Source organism: Betta splendens, chromosome 4 (assembly GCF_900634795.4).
Source record: "Betta splendens chromosome 4, fBetSpl5.4, whole genome shotgun sequence".
In the NCBI taxonomy this organism is placed as follows: Eukaryota; Metazoa; Chordata; class Actinopteri; order Anabantiformes; family Osphronemidae; genus Betta; species Betta splendens.
In genome coordinates this window covers 5,535,141-5,547,806 of record NC_040884.2, presented here as the reverse complement: position 1 = coordinate 5,547,806, position 12,666 = coordinate 5,535,141, and the positions used below count along the sequence as shown (strand labels likewise).

Here is a 12,666-nt window from a genome sequence, read left to right as displayed (position 1 = left end):
TCTCTCATCTTTTCCCGTGTTGCTGTTTTTTTCCTGTTTTGTCTTGTTGCTGTCATGTCCTCTTCAATCTCTCCTTGTCTCCCTCTGTTTAGCTTGTCTTTGTCTTTCGCTGGCGTCGTTTTACTGGTTTAGTTTCTTTTGCTTTAACATTTCCTTTGTCTCGTTTTGTCCCACCAGCTCTTTTGTCACATGTTTATATTTTTTTCTATCGTCTGTTTTTTTTTTTTTTTTTTTTGTCCCTCTCAGGCCTGAATCCTTGTTTCTCATGTTCTTTGGTTCACGTTCTTGCTGTGACCTCCTCCATCTTTATCCTTTTTGTCCTGATTCGTGTCACGTCCTCTTTGGTTTTCTTGTCTTTTGTCTTTGATTGGATTCTCCTTTCGTCTCCTTTCGAATGCGCTGTTTTGTCGTCTTCTGATTTGTTGTCATCCGTCCTGCTCTCTTTCATCCGTCACTTTCCTGTTAATCTCCATCTTCTCTGTTCTGTTCTTCTCTATTTTTCGCGTCATCTCCACTTTCTCACCTCTGATTTGTCTCCCTGTGTCTTTGTCCATTTTGTGTGTTTGGTCCATATCTCTTCTTGTGGACTGAGCTTAACATACACTAGTCACCTGATTATTAATATTATGTACATCTGTATTAGCAAATGCAAAAATCTAAAAAATCAATTCTAAGACTGTGAGAAACTTATTAGAATTCTGCAGAATAATGCACATTGAGTGACATCAGATGCAGCAGTAAATAAGCAGCATCTTTTCCCCACCATCCTGTGATTTCACATCAGACGTATGAAGTGACTGTAAACTGTGGCCGTGGACTGAACGCCTGACATTTCCACGCTTCCACCCGATGCTCTTAATTAACATCTGCGTGTGTGCTGCTGTGTCGGCGTGACCCCCCCCCCCCCCCCCCCCCCCACAGTCTGCCGGCTTGTTTGCTACTTGTTGTTTAACGCGCTCATCTGCCACAGCTCCGCGTGTTCCTCCCGTACCCTCGTTAAATGCTCCGCTGCCGAACAGCTGAGAACACGGACGGACCAACGGAAATGCAAATTAAAACTTGCCACACTTCACTTTGACAACCTGTTTTTTTTTTTTTTTTTTGAGTGACATTTTATTTTAAAGCAGAAGAAGTCGTGAACAGGAATGCGAGCGGACAGTTTATTAATTGTGCTTGTTAGATGTGCTGCCTGGTCTGATGGAGACAGAGATGCTGCTCAGGTGCCTGAAATTAATCGACACCGTGAACTTTATAACATTCCTCTGTCGGATTGTTGTGGATGCTGGGCGTGGAATGAGAATCATATGCATTTATGCAAGGGAACAAACATGAGACTGGGAGTGTGTTGTGTGGATTTGTTTAAAGGCCAACATTAGCATACGGGGACAGGCGGAGGCCTGACTTCCATCCAAAGTGCCGCGTCCACGGCGAGTCAATCACCTCACCTCCAAAAGAGGAGGACGCCTCGAAACGAGGGTCAAAGGTCACAACCTTTGAGCTGCGTCCCCGAGTTGTGGCAAAGCAGGGACCGCGCTGATCAAAAAAGGGGAAAGAAGAAGGAAGCGAAGTTGCGGTCTCGGAGGCGGAGGAAGTCGGCGCGTCTCCGTGCACCTAACCTTTACGCCGCGCCCTCTGCGACTCCCGCGCTCCTGATTAGGTTACAGTAAACTCCCAAATCAGCATAATAAAGCATGTGATGAGGCTGATGAGATCTAACAGCCTGCTCTTGTTTACCCGCCGAAGCACCAGCGCCTTCTCTGCGTGTGTGTGTGTCTGACCCCGAGGCACCGAGTCACTTGATGCGTCTTGCATCTCTCTCTAATACACATCCACACGCACGCACGCACACACGCACACACACCCACCCCCCCACTGGTAGAAATCCTAGTTGTGCTGCCGGATCTCAGTGGAGGCCGGGAATCCACATCCCCTTTAGGCTAGTCCTGGGGTGCATTTACTCCACACACACACACAGAAACAAGCACGAGCCCATAAATACACACACACACGCGCTGGATCTTAATGAGAGAAGGAGATGGCACTGTGAAGGCGACAGCAGAATGAAACCTACTCACCAAGGACTGACCTGTGGTTCAGGGGCGGCAGCAGCTCGGCGGGGAGTTCCTCTCCCAGCGCTGATCAGAGGCTGCGCCACCGAGGCTGCGAACGCTGACGGCGCTGGAAAAACCAACTGATTAAACAGCACTGTCGCCTCGGCTCAGCTGCTATATGGAAAGAAAGCTTCCTTCCTTTTATATTTTTTCACTCACTGTTTGTTTGTCAGTCTCCTTTGTTTTCTTTGTCCTCTGCCGAGACAGCGGTGCCGGTGGATCGGAGCTGTGAGCGTGAGGGATTTGTGCGTAATTAGCTGAAACGCTCACCCAAGCGAGCGCAGAAAGTTAAATTTTCAACTTTTTTGAACTGTACTCCTTTTTAGCGGTATTTCACTGACACTCTGCTTCACTTCCAAGATCAAAACATTGCTTCGTGGTAGAAATCTATTTTATTTGAGCCTTTGGAGTACATGGACGGCAAAACAGCGCTGCCAACTTGCAAGTCCCATTAACAAGCTGTGCAAACTTAAAACTGTGCAACGTGTGTGCACGGAAAAAGTGAGTGACTGTGAGACCATATGAATATATTGATGAAATGTTAATAGAGTGACAGACAGTGTAATTGGATTCACTGACCACAGCTTTAAAATGGTGTAAACCCACCCTTTCTTTTATGCATTGCTATATAAACTGGGCTTTTTTTCCAGGCTCAGTGTCTGTGAAACACTTAAAAACAAGTTTTCACACAGGCCGTGTGCTGCACAAGAGCTTTAGGGGAAACTGTTTTAAAAAGCAAATTTCCTTTAAGCAAATGCTGACGTTACTGTAGAATGATTTGGGTTCCGGCAGCTCTTTATTAAAAAGGGGCCGGGTTATAATAAAGTCAGATAGAGCGCTCCTATGTGGTCTCCGTCTGAAGCCGGGCCTCCGTTCCGGACCGGGACCGTGGTTCCGTGGTGGAACGTGCAGACGTTCTGGCACAGACGAGGGTTCCAGGCTCTGCCCACGTCCGCGCCCTCTGGCCCGGCTGCAGCTCCTCCCAGGGTGGGCCGGGCCCTGCCAGCGCCGGCCGGGCCGGGCCGGGCCTCGCCGGTGCCAGCCCCCGGTGCCACGCGCACAATGTCAGCCAGTGCCCGCTTTGTTCTGGTTTCCTCAACGAAGCCGCGCCATAAAGTGCAAAAGAAGCCGAGGTTCGGTGGAATTAAAGGAGTTGGAGCCGACAGCGAGGCTTCGCGGAGCAGGAAACTGAGTGGGAACGCGAGCTGCAGAGAAGCCCTCGCCCTTGACTGCCACGCTTTGGCCGGGGGCTCCTCTGGCCAGATTTGACAGATCATGGAAGGGCTGGAAGAAAGACAGAACCGGGGCAAACAAAGGAGGAAGCGGCTGCGATGCCCTTGAACGACACAGAGCCGCTCTCACAGACAATGGCGACCTTGCATTTCCAGCCAAGTCACCTCCCCTTCCTCCTCCCCACCTCGCTCCCATTTATTTATTTATTTTTTATTTTTTATTTAATAATTGGAAAGTTTGCCCCTCTCATTTCAAAGTCACTGTCCAGCCTTTGTCCTGCAGTGGCAGCTGCGAATAGACGAGGGAGGTGTGAATGTCTCTGGGTGGGAAAGAGAAGCTGAGCGGTATCTCATCTGGGCCCACGGCGCCAGAGACAGGAAATGAAAAATGGGGAAAGAGAAGGTGAAAAAAAAACAAAAAACGAGGGAGCAACTGGGCAGCTCCAGCACAGAGATGCGATGGCTGGCAGCACAAAGGATGGATCTCCTTCTGTTTTTTAGCTCCATTAATATCAGAGCTCGAGCCTGCATTTTTCCTCATCCATTATTCATGAGGCGAGCGCGGAGGAAGGTGGGAAAGCAAAAGGCCAGAGTTGGTTCCAATCAGTCCCGGTTTAAATGACACTGAGTGACAGAGCCTGCGGTTTTATGGCGCGCGGTTCCAATGAGACGCCGCGTCGCGGTAAAAGGTCCGCGTCGGCCCGCGGTTAATGACCGGCAGGACGTATGAGGGGCCGCTCGGCTCGTGAAGCCCGCCGCCACACTGCGCGGCAAATTTGCTCCCGCTAACGGATGGAAGCGCCGCGTGCGCCCCGCGTGAGCGCCGCCTCGCGCCGCGCTGACCCGCCGCTGAACCGCAGCACGCGCTCGTGGCGCCACCAACGCGCACGTGCACCTGCACGGAGGAGAAGCGGCGCGAAAAGGCCCCGGCCGCCAGTAAAGCAAAGCCCACAACGACACGCGCTCCTGCGTCGTAAAGCTCCCGCCTCCATTAGCTCCGACAACACATCCGCTCCCGCGCGACGGGGGATGACGGACTTTTGCTGCATGTTGATCACCTTCTATTTTGATTCTCCCACCACTGCCGCGAAAATATTCAAGAAGCCAATATTATGCAGGAAAACAAAATCAATAGCAGAACTGAAATGACTTATTTATATATTCTGTAGGTTTCTGTCCTAAGAAGGTGGAGACATCCTTTCCCGCCCTGCATTTAAATGTCCATTCTGTCGCATCCTGCATGAATTAACCCAAACGACTCCACCCGGTGTTTGTGGAACGAGCTCCAGCCGAGTCAAACGCCGCTGCCTTTCTCCGCGCTGTTCATGTTAATGCCGGCTCGCTTCGCCTCCGCGTGCTTAAACATTCTTGAAGTGAATTTAGTGCTTAGTCACATCTGTGCAAGCGCCGTCCCTCCGGCGCTGATGTCACTTTAAAAACGCCCGCTACGATCATTGTTCAGAGATTAGTGAACAAAAATGAAAACAAGCCGTCAATGAGCGTGTGACACTTAAAGGGAATTTTTAAGCGGAACGTATGGGAAGCATTTTGTAAAAAGACTCGAAAATATTTTATCATCTCGTGGGGCATCTGGTGAGTTTGCCTTTAGTGTGTGTGTGTGTGTGTGTGTGTGTGTGTGTGTGTGTGTGTGTGTGTGTGTGTGTGTGTGTGTGTGTGTGTGTGCGTGCATGTGCGTTTTCCTCAAGTCTCAGAAATGGTAATGCCCTTAACCCCAATGCAGGGGAGACTTAACAGTTGGTATTGACTTTGTGAACATTTACCATTGAGGATTCAGACTATTCAATTCTATTTCAACTGAGGCCTGCAGACGGATAGGGAGGAAGTCCCAGGGCTCCGTGTTGTGCACACTCGCACACACTCGCGTACACAAGCACTCAGCCGCGTTGAATGTGTTATTCTCCAGTGATATCGACTCAATCGGATTTTAACCCCTCTCTGCTGGAACCGCGCAGAGACAAACGCTCTCGACATAACAAAGACTGTGTTTCAGTGTGTGTGTGTGTGTGTGTGTGTGTGCGCGCCCCACTCGTGGGACTGTTGTTGGGTATGTGTAACCATTTGAATAGCTGCCACGCAGGGGACCGACGCGTGGCTTTTATCGACGCAAATCAAAATAAAACCGTCATTTCTGCTCTTATGCGCGTCCATCTGCATTCCTGCACCAGCGAACGCACCTAAACGTGGAGCGCTTAATACAGATATGAGGCTTTCGGAGGGGAAAAGTGACATCTGTTAAATTTGGAGCCGTGTCGAGCAGCTGCTTAGCTTAGCACACAGGACTGAAACGCTGGCCCGGGTCTCCCGTCACTTTAAAAGTCACTTTCTGTAATATTTATTTAATGCGTACAAAAATCCTCCAGTGAACTCTTTTCATAAGTCATTGTCATTTTTTCAGTTTTTTTTCGCAGATTAAAGACTTCAGATGCTCCGTAACGGGATGGCGAGGGAGACGTGGAGGTGCTGGTAGCAATGTTACAGCTGGAGAGTGATATGAGCGCAGCGCTCTGCCAGGAAATCAATAAGGGTCTTTTCCAAAATGCCAAAGCAGCGTGTTCCGTTAATGTTTGGCTCATTTTACAGTGAAATGACATGAATTTCCGATGCGTCCTTTGTTTATCTCCCTCAGTTCACTGAGTGGATCGTGTGTGGCTTTGTTTTTTTCCCACTCTTTGGCCTGCTCCTAAAAGCCACCCATGCTCTCCCAGGATTCATTTCACCCAGTCACATCTCACCCCAGCGCCCCCCTCTGCCCATCCACATCATTTATACATGTGAGCATTAGGACTTGTCACAGCCTCTCAGTCAAGCCCTTTATCAGTGTGGGCCATAGATTCTCATTAAACGGTTGAGTCCCCCAGTCCCTGACACTTTGGCCATCACGCGTCCACTCTACCATCGCTCCACCGGTCCACCATTTGTCCAATGGGAGCGGACGCACAGTGGAGCGACTGTGTTATTGTATTATTGCCTCCCATCGGTTGCATTTCTGCACACACACACACACACACGCACTGTTCAGCTGCTGCAAAAAGATCCCTCCCATTCTGCACTTTGTCTAAAAGCAGAAATAAAAATCCCATCCCGAGGCCAGAAAGTTTGCTACACACACACACACACACACACACACACACACACACACACACACACACACACACCAGCGAGTCTCTGCTTTCTGTAACTGCAGCATAAACTCGCTGGAAGCGCTGGTCAAACGCGGTCAGCAGATAGCCGGCGCTGTGTGGTCACCAGATAAGAGGCGCTACTCCTCAAAGTCCGGGCCGAGCTGCCTCGTTAGCGCTGGGTCACTGAACTGCCGTCCAGATTTCTAAATGGCCACTCAAAGCCCGGCTCCGTTGGCGCCGGATCCGTGCCGTGGTGTGTTTTGTGAGGGGCTGGCGCTCCTCCTGCCTGTCTGGACGTCCTCGCCGAGGGCCCCGCGTTGCTGCCGCCGCCCCAGGTCCCCGCAGCGGCCCCTCAGCAGGCGCTGCAGTTTAACAGGGCGCCGGGCACCTACAGTACAGTGCACTGACTGACACCACAGATGTGGAGTTTCTCCTCCTCGATGCACACACACGCTCCTCGGGGGCTCCCTTGTAATATTGAAGTAGGTAAATATCAGCAGCATACAGTATTTAGCAGGCATGAATAGAGGAGTCCCGCTCTCTCGCCCGGCCCCTTGACCCCGTGTCTGTCTCTCTGTACACACACGCTTATCTCCGGCCCCTGACCCCCAACGAGACGGCGAGCGCTGAGCCGGATTGACTGGCAGTTCATCGCACGTCCACACGCAGACGGAGCCTGTGAACGTATATGTGTGTGTGTGTGTGTGTGTGTGTGTGTGTGTGTGTGTGTGTGTGTGTGTGTGTGTGTGTGTGTGTGTGTGTGTGTGTGTGTGTGTGTGTGTGTGTGTGTGTGTGTGTGTGCACGCACAGGCCCAGAAAGCCGGATCTCCTGGGAGGGCCGGATGTTGGGTCAGGAGGAGAGGAGAGCGGAGATAGAGAAGCGGGGCAGGAGGGGGAGATATACATGGAAGACATGAATCCGTCCGCATGTGTGTGTTTGTGTAAATGTAAAAAATGGATGCATCCTCCACCTCCTGCTGCATCAGGTATTTCTCCGGCGTGTGGGAATCTCTCTCTGGCAAACGCATACAAACATGTGCTCTATGCATGTGGGGTGAATCTGAGGTGGATTCTGATTTATACATCCGCCTTTACGCGCCGTGTGTGTATATATTTTTGATATTATACATCAACATTTAATGGCGGCAGGACGGTGGGGGCGCCGCGCGTTTTCTCACCCCGGTTTGAGTGCACCAGATCTGTCACTGCGCGGGGGGTGGAGAGAATGTCACGGAGGAGGTATGTCTTTCTTCATCGTATCCATCCACATGGTATTTTAATTGGGGTTTCTTTTCACCGGGAAAAAAAAAGAGGGAGAACACAGGTGAGAGAGAGGGGGGGGGGGGCTGCTCTGGGTTTCCATCCTCACCTCCTCAGCTATGCGGCCCTCGCGGTAACCACACACACACACACACACACACACACACACACGGGCCAGTTAGCCCTGAGTGGCATTGTGCGGTGCCGCATGTGTTTGTATTGAACCCCGCCGCACAATGGCGCAGCTGACATTCCTTGTGCGTTGGATAAGCCGGCTTCATAGAAACATAACAACACGGCTAAAACCCGAAGCGTCTCCCAGAGACTGTCAACACCGCCTCGGCCGCGGAGACGCTGATTGAGCCTGGGAAATAGGACAGAGGATTTCTGCAGAGAGGCTGCGGCCGTGTGTGTGTGTGTGTGTGTGTGGTTAATACAGTATATGTTTGTGTATCAATATGTGAGCGAGCGTGCATGTGCATGAGCATGTGTGCGTGCGTTGTATGTTGATGGTTGATGTACAGGTCTGGAGGGCAAACGCTCCAGGCTGCTCTCGTTAAGAACCTGTCAGTCATCGGCAGAGAGGAACCAAAAGGAGTCCAAATCGCAACACTGAGCCGCCGTGTATGTGTGTGTACACGTGTTTGTGTGTGTGTGTGTAGAAAATGCATTCAGCCACTTGGCTACTACCAAAAAAAAAAAAATCACGCCAGGAGAAAGGGGGAACGAGGCGGTGGCGGAACGTGAAGCCACACTGCCCTCCAGTGGTTCTGGGTCGCATCACCGCCGCAGCGGCGCCTTGTGAAAGCGGAGACTTTGGTGATTGAGTAAAACGAGGAACTAGTTCACCGCGCAGAGTTGAGTAATTAGAAGAAATGAAAGGGTTTAGAGTTTTTTCTTCTTTTGCGTTATCATGTGCGACATCACAGTGTAAGAGCACGGGCAGGAAGCACAAAGGGGAAGCGTAGAGCGGCTCTGACTCAGTTCTTATCACAGTTCTTCAGAGACACGCAACTGTGTGGTGTTCGTCTCCACGCAGCTGGACGGACCGACGTCAGAACCGGGGATTGATCTGGACTCAGGCCCACTTCTGATTATTGCTGTGCATTAATGCGGCTCAATTAGTAGAGCCTTTAAACGATGTTAGAAGCGTCTTTGGGATCTGTGGGAATCATTTTATGATTCTCACCATCAGCGGCCTACATGTCCTGTCAGCTGCTCCTCAGTGTAACTGCATCCAAAACCAACCCTGTAAAGCTCAAATAGTAACGAGTCATTAATGACAGAAGTAAACTTCTAATGAAGCGTTTTAGCAGCAGGCTCTGTGTTCTGGATAAACAGTCACCTTTAAAAGTGTCAAAATCGCCTTTGAATGAATCAACACGCAGACGCTGAACGTGGGTTGCAAAACGGCAGCCTGTGAAACCTTTAGCCCACATACAAAGTGCACGGTGCAAGGGTTGCATGCGTGTTGCTGCAGAGCGTGCTCAGCCTGCCATCCATTTTTATCTCCCTCCCTGTGGTCACAGCTGTGACTGCACAGAGGAGGGGCTGCAGTCACTGCGTGGCTTTAAGGAGCCTCTGATGTTTGCAACGACGGGAGGAGGAGGTGGAGGAAAGGATGAACATGGGCCAAAGTGAGACGGGAAACAGAGGATCGGACGTCTGAGCAACAGTCCAAGATTGTAGAAGCTGAAACCAACAAGAAATTGGGGAAGCTGTGACACGGTTTCTGGGCCAGGCCACGCCCCCTCCAACCACGCTACATAAGCACCAGCGCCTAAAATAGAGACTTTATTCACCTGCTGTCACTCTATTAGATCAGTTCCTGCCGGTTATGAACACTCTCACCTTTTCTGACTTTGTATACTGAATCACAGTTTGACTGATACTTTGCACTTCTTGCAAGTTTTATATGAATTCAGGGGAATTTACCTAATCTGAGGTAAGATCAGTATTTCCCCTGAAGCGAACTGAGGAACGTCTGTCATGTGGGAGGAAAGACGTTGCCTAGTTTCCCTTCACCTTGTTGCTCTGTGACGGATGTGAACCAGGAGCTGGGTTCCATAAATACACGGAGCCACCAGCCTCGTACTGTACAAGTATCACGTACTGAACAATGCGCATGTCACTGAAACAGCAGACCTGTTGTTTTACTGGTCTTCACACTTATCAGTGTCACAACTCTAACACATTAATGTGGCCTGAACATTGGACAGATTGTTCTGTAGCAGCCTTTAATTTTTAGCGCCAGATCAGATCAGACCCTGCAGAATGACTGAGTGACTTAATCAACAAGACATATCAACACAAGGGCCGTGTTCAACGCCGCCCTATCAACACAAATGGATAATCAAGAATACACACACACACACACACACAAGGGCGATTGCAGCTATAAAGGCAGTCACAAGGCACCTGCCACACAGAGTTGAACAGTTTCTGCAGTTTAACACACACTTTCTGTTTCTCTTTTTGAAACCCTCATCTTCTTTTCCCGCTGTTTCAGAATAGAGGTTGCTCATGAGCTTTACAGTCCATGACATGCAGTAGAGCGAGACCCTCCTCCTGGTGATTCCCCTCCATGCTTGACCTTACACTCCTATCCTATACCAGAAGTATCCTGTGGAGGCACAAGGTAGAGTTCCATATGCAGATTTTCAAGACTGGACTCATTTGAACTAGTTTGGAGGCTAACTATGGTTTGCTATTCAGGTATCAAGTCTTTAATGCTAAAAATCTGTCAGAAGCCACAAGAATGTTTAAAGTGGCTGATTAAATCAAAGGGAGCCGGTTGCTGATGTGGCCTCATGCCGGCATCATTAATGTTTGCTGTTTTCTGGTTTCCAGCCAGAATAGTCACGTGGGCCTTCTGCTCCGATTTCAGGGAATTCAACTAAATGTCATTAATAAAAAAGACTCACACCAAACGTGTGGTCATGCAGCGGGAGGCACTGGTTTAACAATTCCAGCCAGTGACTAAGTCCTTTTTTTCAGGCCTTGTGACTTCTATTCATAGTCTGTGGTTAGAATGTGAAGCAGTGAAAACCCTGAATGCAACAAGCACTCGCTGTGTGATTTACGCCGAGCACAGCATTTATCAGTCGACACTGAATAAAGGTGTTTCTGTGCTTCAGTTCCGTTCAGCTCCCTGTAGGGAATCAGTCGAAGGCCAGGTTCTGGCCCTCAGCTGTTCATCCGGGCCCTTAGCATGTGTGGCTATTTCAAGCTAGCGTACACACTCGTACACACCACCACCACAGGCGTATAACACCTTCTACAGAGTCATTTATGAGCTACCCTGATTCTCACTGAAATGATTGATTGATTGATGGACATTACCCAGCATTCAACAATGTTCACCATCAGGCTGTTGATTAGCCAGTTACCAGTATGTGGAAAGTTGATGGTGATGTTAGTAGTTTTACATGTTTTGGCCATTGTTGGTCCTAAATTAAAGCAATAATAGAAAAAGCAGGATACCCAGGGAGTCCTGGAGGTCAAGGTTTAGGTTAAATGCCAACCACAGCGTATTGTTTTCCTCAAAAGCTAAAATAAAAATTTCTGTAATCGCCTAATATATTTACTCCTTTCACAAAAATGCATTAAGATAATATAAAAATGTATATTTATATTTATATTTATCAGAGTAAATAAAGTTAATATATTAGGATACAGCATGGAGTTATAAATATTTAGAAAAGCACATCCTTGTTGCATCATACTTTCTTCAGGAGAGGCAGCAGTGTCTGGTTTCTAACCACTGCCCAGTAATTGTCCGCTGTGCTGCCGTTTTGCAGAGAAGCAACTCGCTGAGCGCGTTGTGCTCCGTTCACATGTACGATGTGTGTGATTTGTGCTGTCACACCCTGAGAACATTTTTATTTCAATTGCAGAAACACAATGCTTCTTGTTGATGAGGCACTTCCTGATTACAAGAAACTACAGTCTGTTCTAGTAGGAAATCCATATTTAGACGGTCCTGTTACCAAACCCTGTAAGTTCCTCATGACATATTTATATCATCCAGGGTCTAATGTATGGGTTAAGTTACAGTCTCCACTTCACTGCGTTTGCTCATAGTAATCTCTTATAGGCTTCTTGCATGAAAAAGACATTTCATCCCATTTCACATCAGCCCACCACTCTGTGTTACAGTCTCTCTCCCAGGAGAGACCCTCTTCTTCTCTCCTTTCTCTTTTATCCTTTATTTTCTTGTGTATGTAAACAGAAGTAAACCATTTTGAGCTTTAAGGCACGAGCACAGTGATCAAACACGCGAGCACGATCAATGACTTTGAAGAGATCTAACATCCCGTATAAATGTATTTCAGACAGACGCAACAGCAGAAAATGAAGAAATTCACTTCTGGAGCCAGTGGCCACATGTTTTTACTCTCTCTGAACAAAGGGAGAAGGCGAGAACAAAGCTTCAGACCGGGACCGGCTGCGTTCTGGTCCTGGATGCCGCGCTGCTAGCTGCTTGTGCGTTTTGCCTACATGGTCCAGCGTCTGTAGGCCCGTAAGCCGCAGCACAGGGAGGAGTCAGCCATGACCAAGAGGAGCGAGGAGCTCCAAGAGGCTGCACAGCAGGGAGCCTCCAGTCTCACACAGCCCTTGTCATAAAGTGACGTTTCAGAGCAAAATGCATCAGAAATGAGCCACATTAATAGTGGTAATGCCTAGTCAATGACATCAAATGGTACAATAATTTCAGAAATAAAGAGAGAAACAGTCCCTATTTACTAATCTATCAAACACAGCCATTAAAGCTAAAAGCTCTGAAGTGTGCGTGAGCCAGTGGTTTTTACACTTGAGCAAAAGCAAGTGAAGTGCAGCTGAGAGAAGACTTCCTGTTCTTGGTGGCGTAGCTGAAATGAAACTTCCTGTCACTAAAGCTTAAGGTAAAGACAGGCTCCG

General features: G+C 48.9%; 1 protein-coding gene across 4 annotated transcripts in view; it reads left to right on the top strand.

Moving 5' to 3' along the window:
• nek7 (NIMA-related kinase 7) overlaps positions 1–12,513 on the top strand; it is a 71,660-nt gene extending 59,147 nt beyond the window's left edge. For all 4 annotated transcript variants that reach the window (XM_055507957.1, XM_029145562.3, XM_029145563.3 and 1 more), the window contains one exon: positions 12,081–12,513. In XM_055507957.1, coding sequence (XP_055363932.1) covers positions 12,081–12,272 — 192 coding nt within the window. In that variant the 3' untranslated portion in view covers positions 12,273–12,513. The remainder of the gene's footprint in view (positions 1–12,080) is intronic.
• The last annotated feature ends 153 nt before the right edge of the window (positions 12,514–12,666 follow it).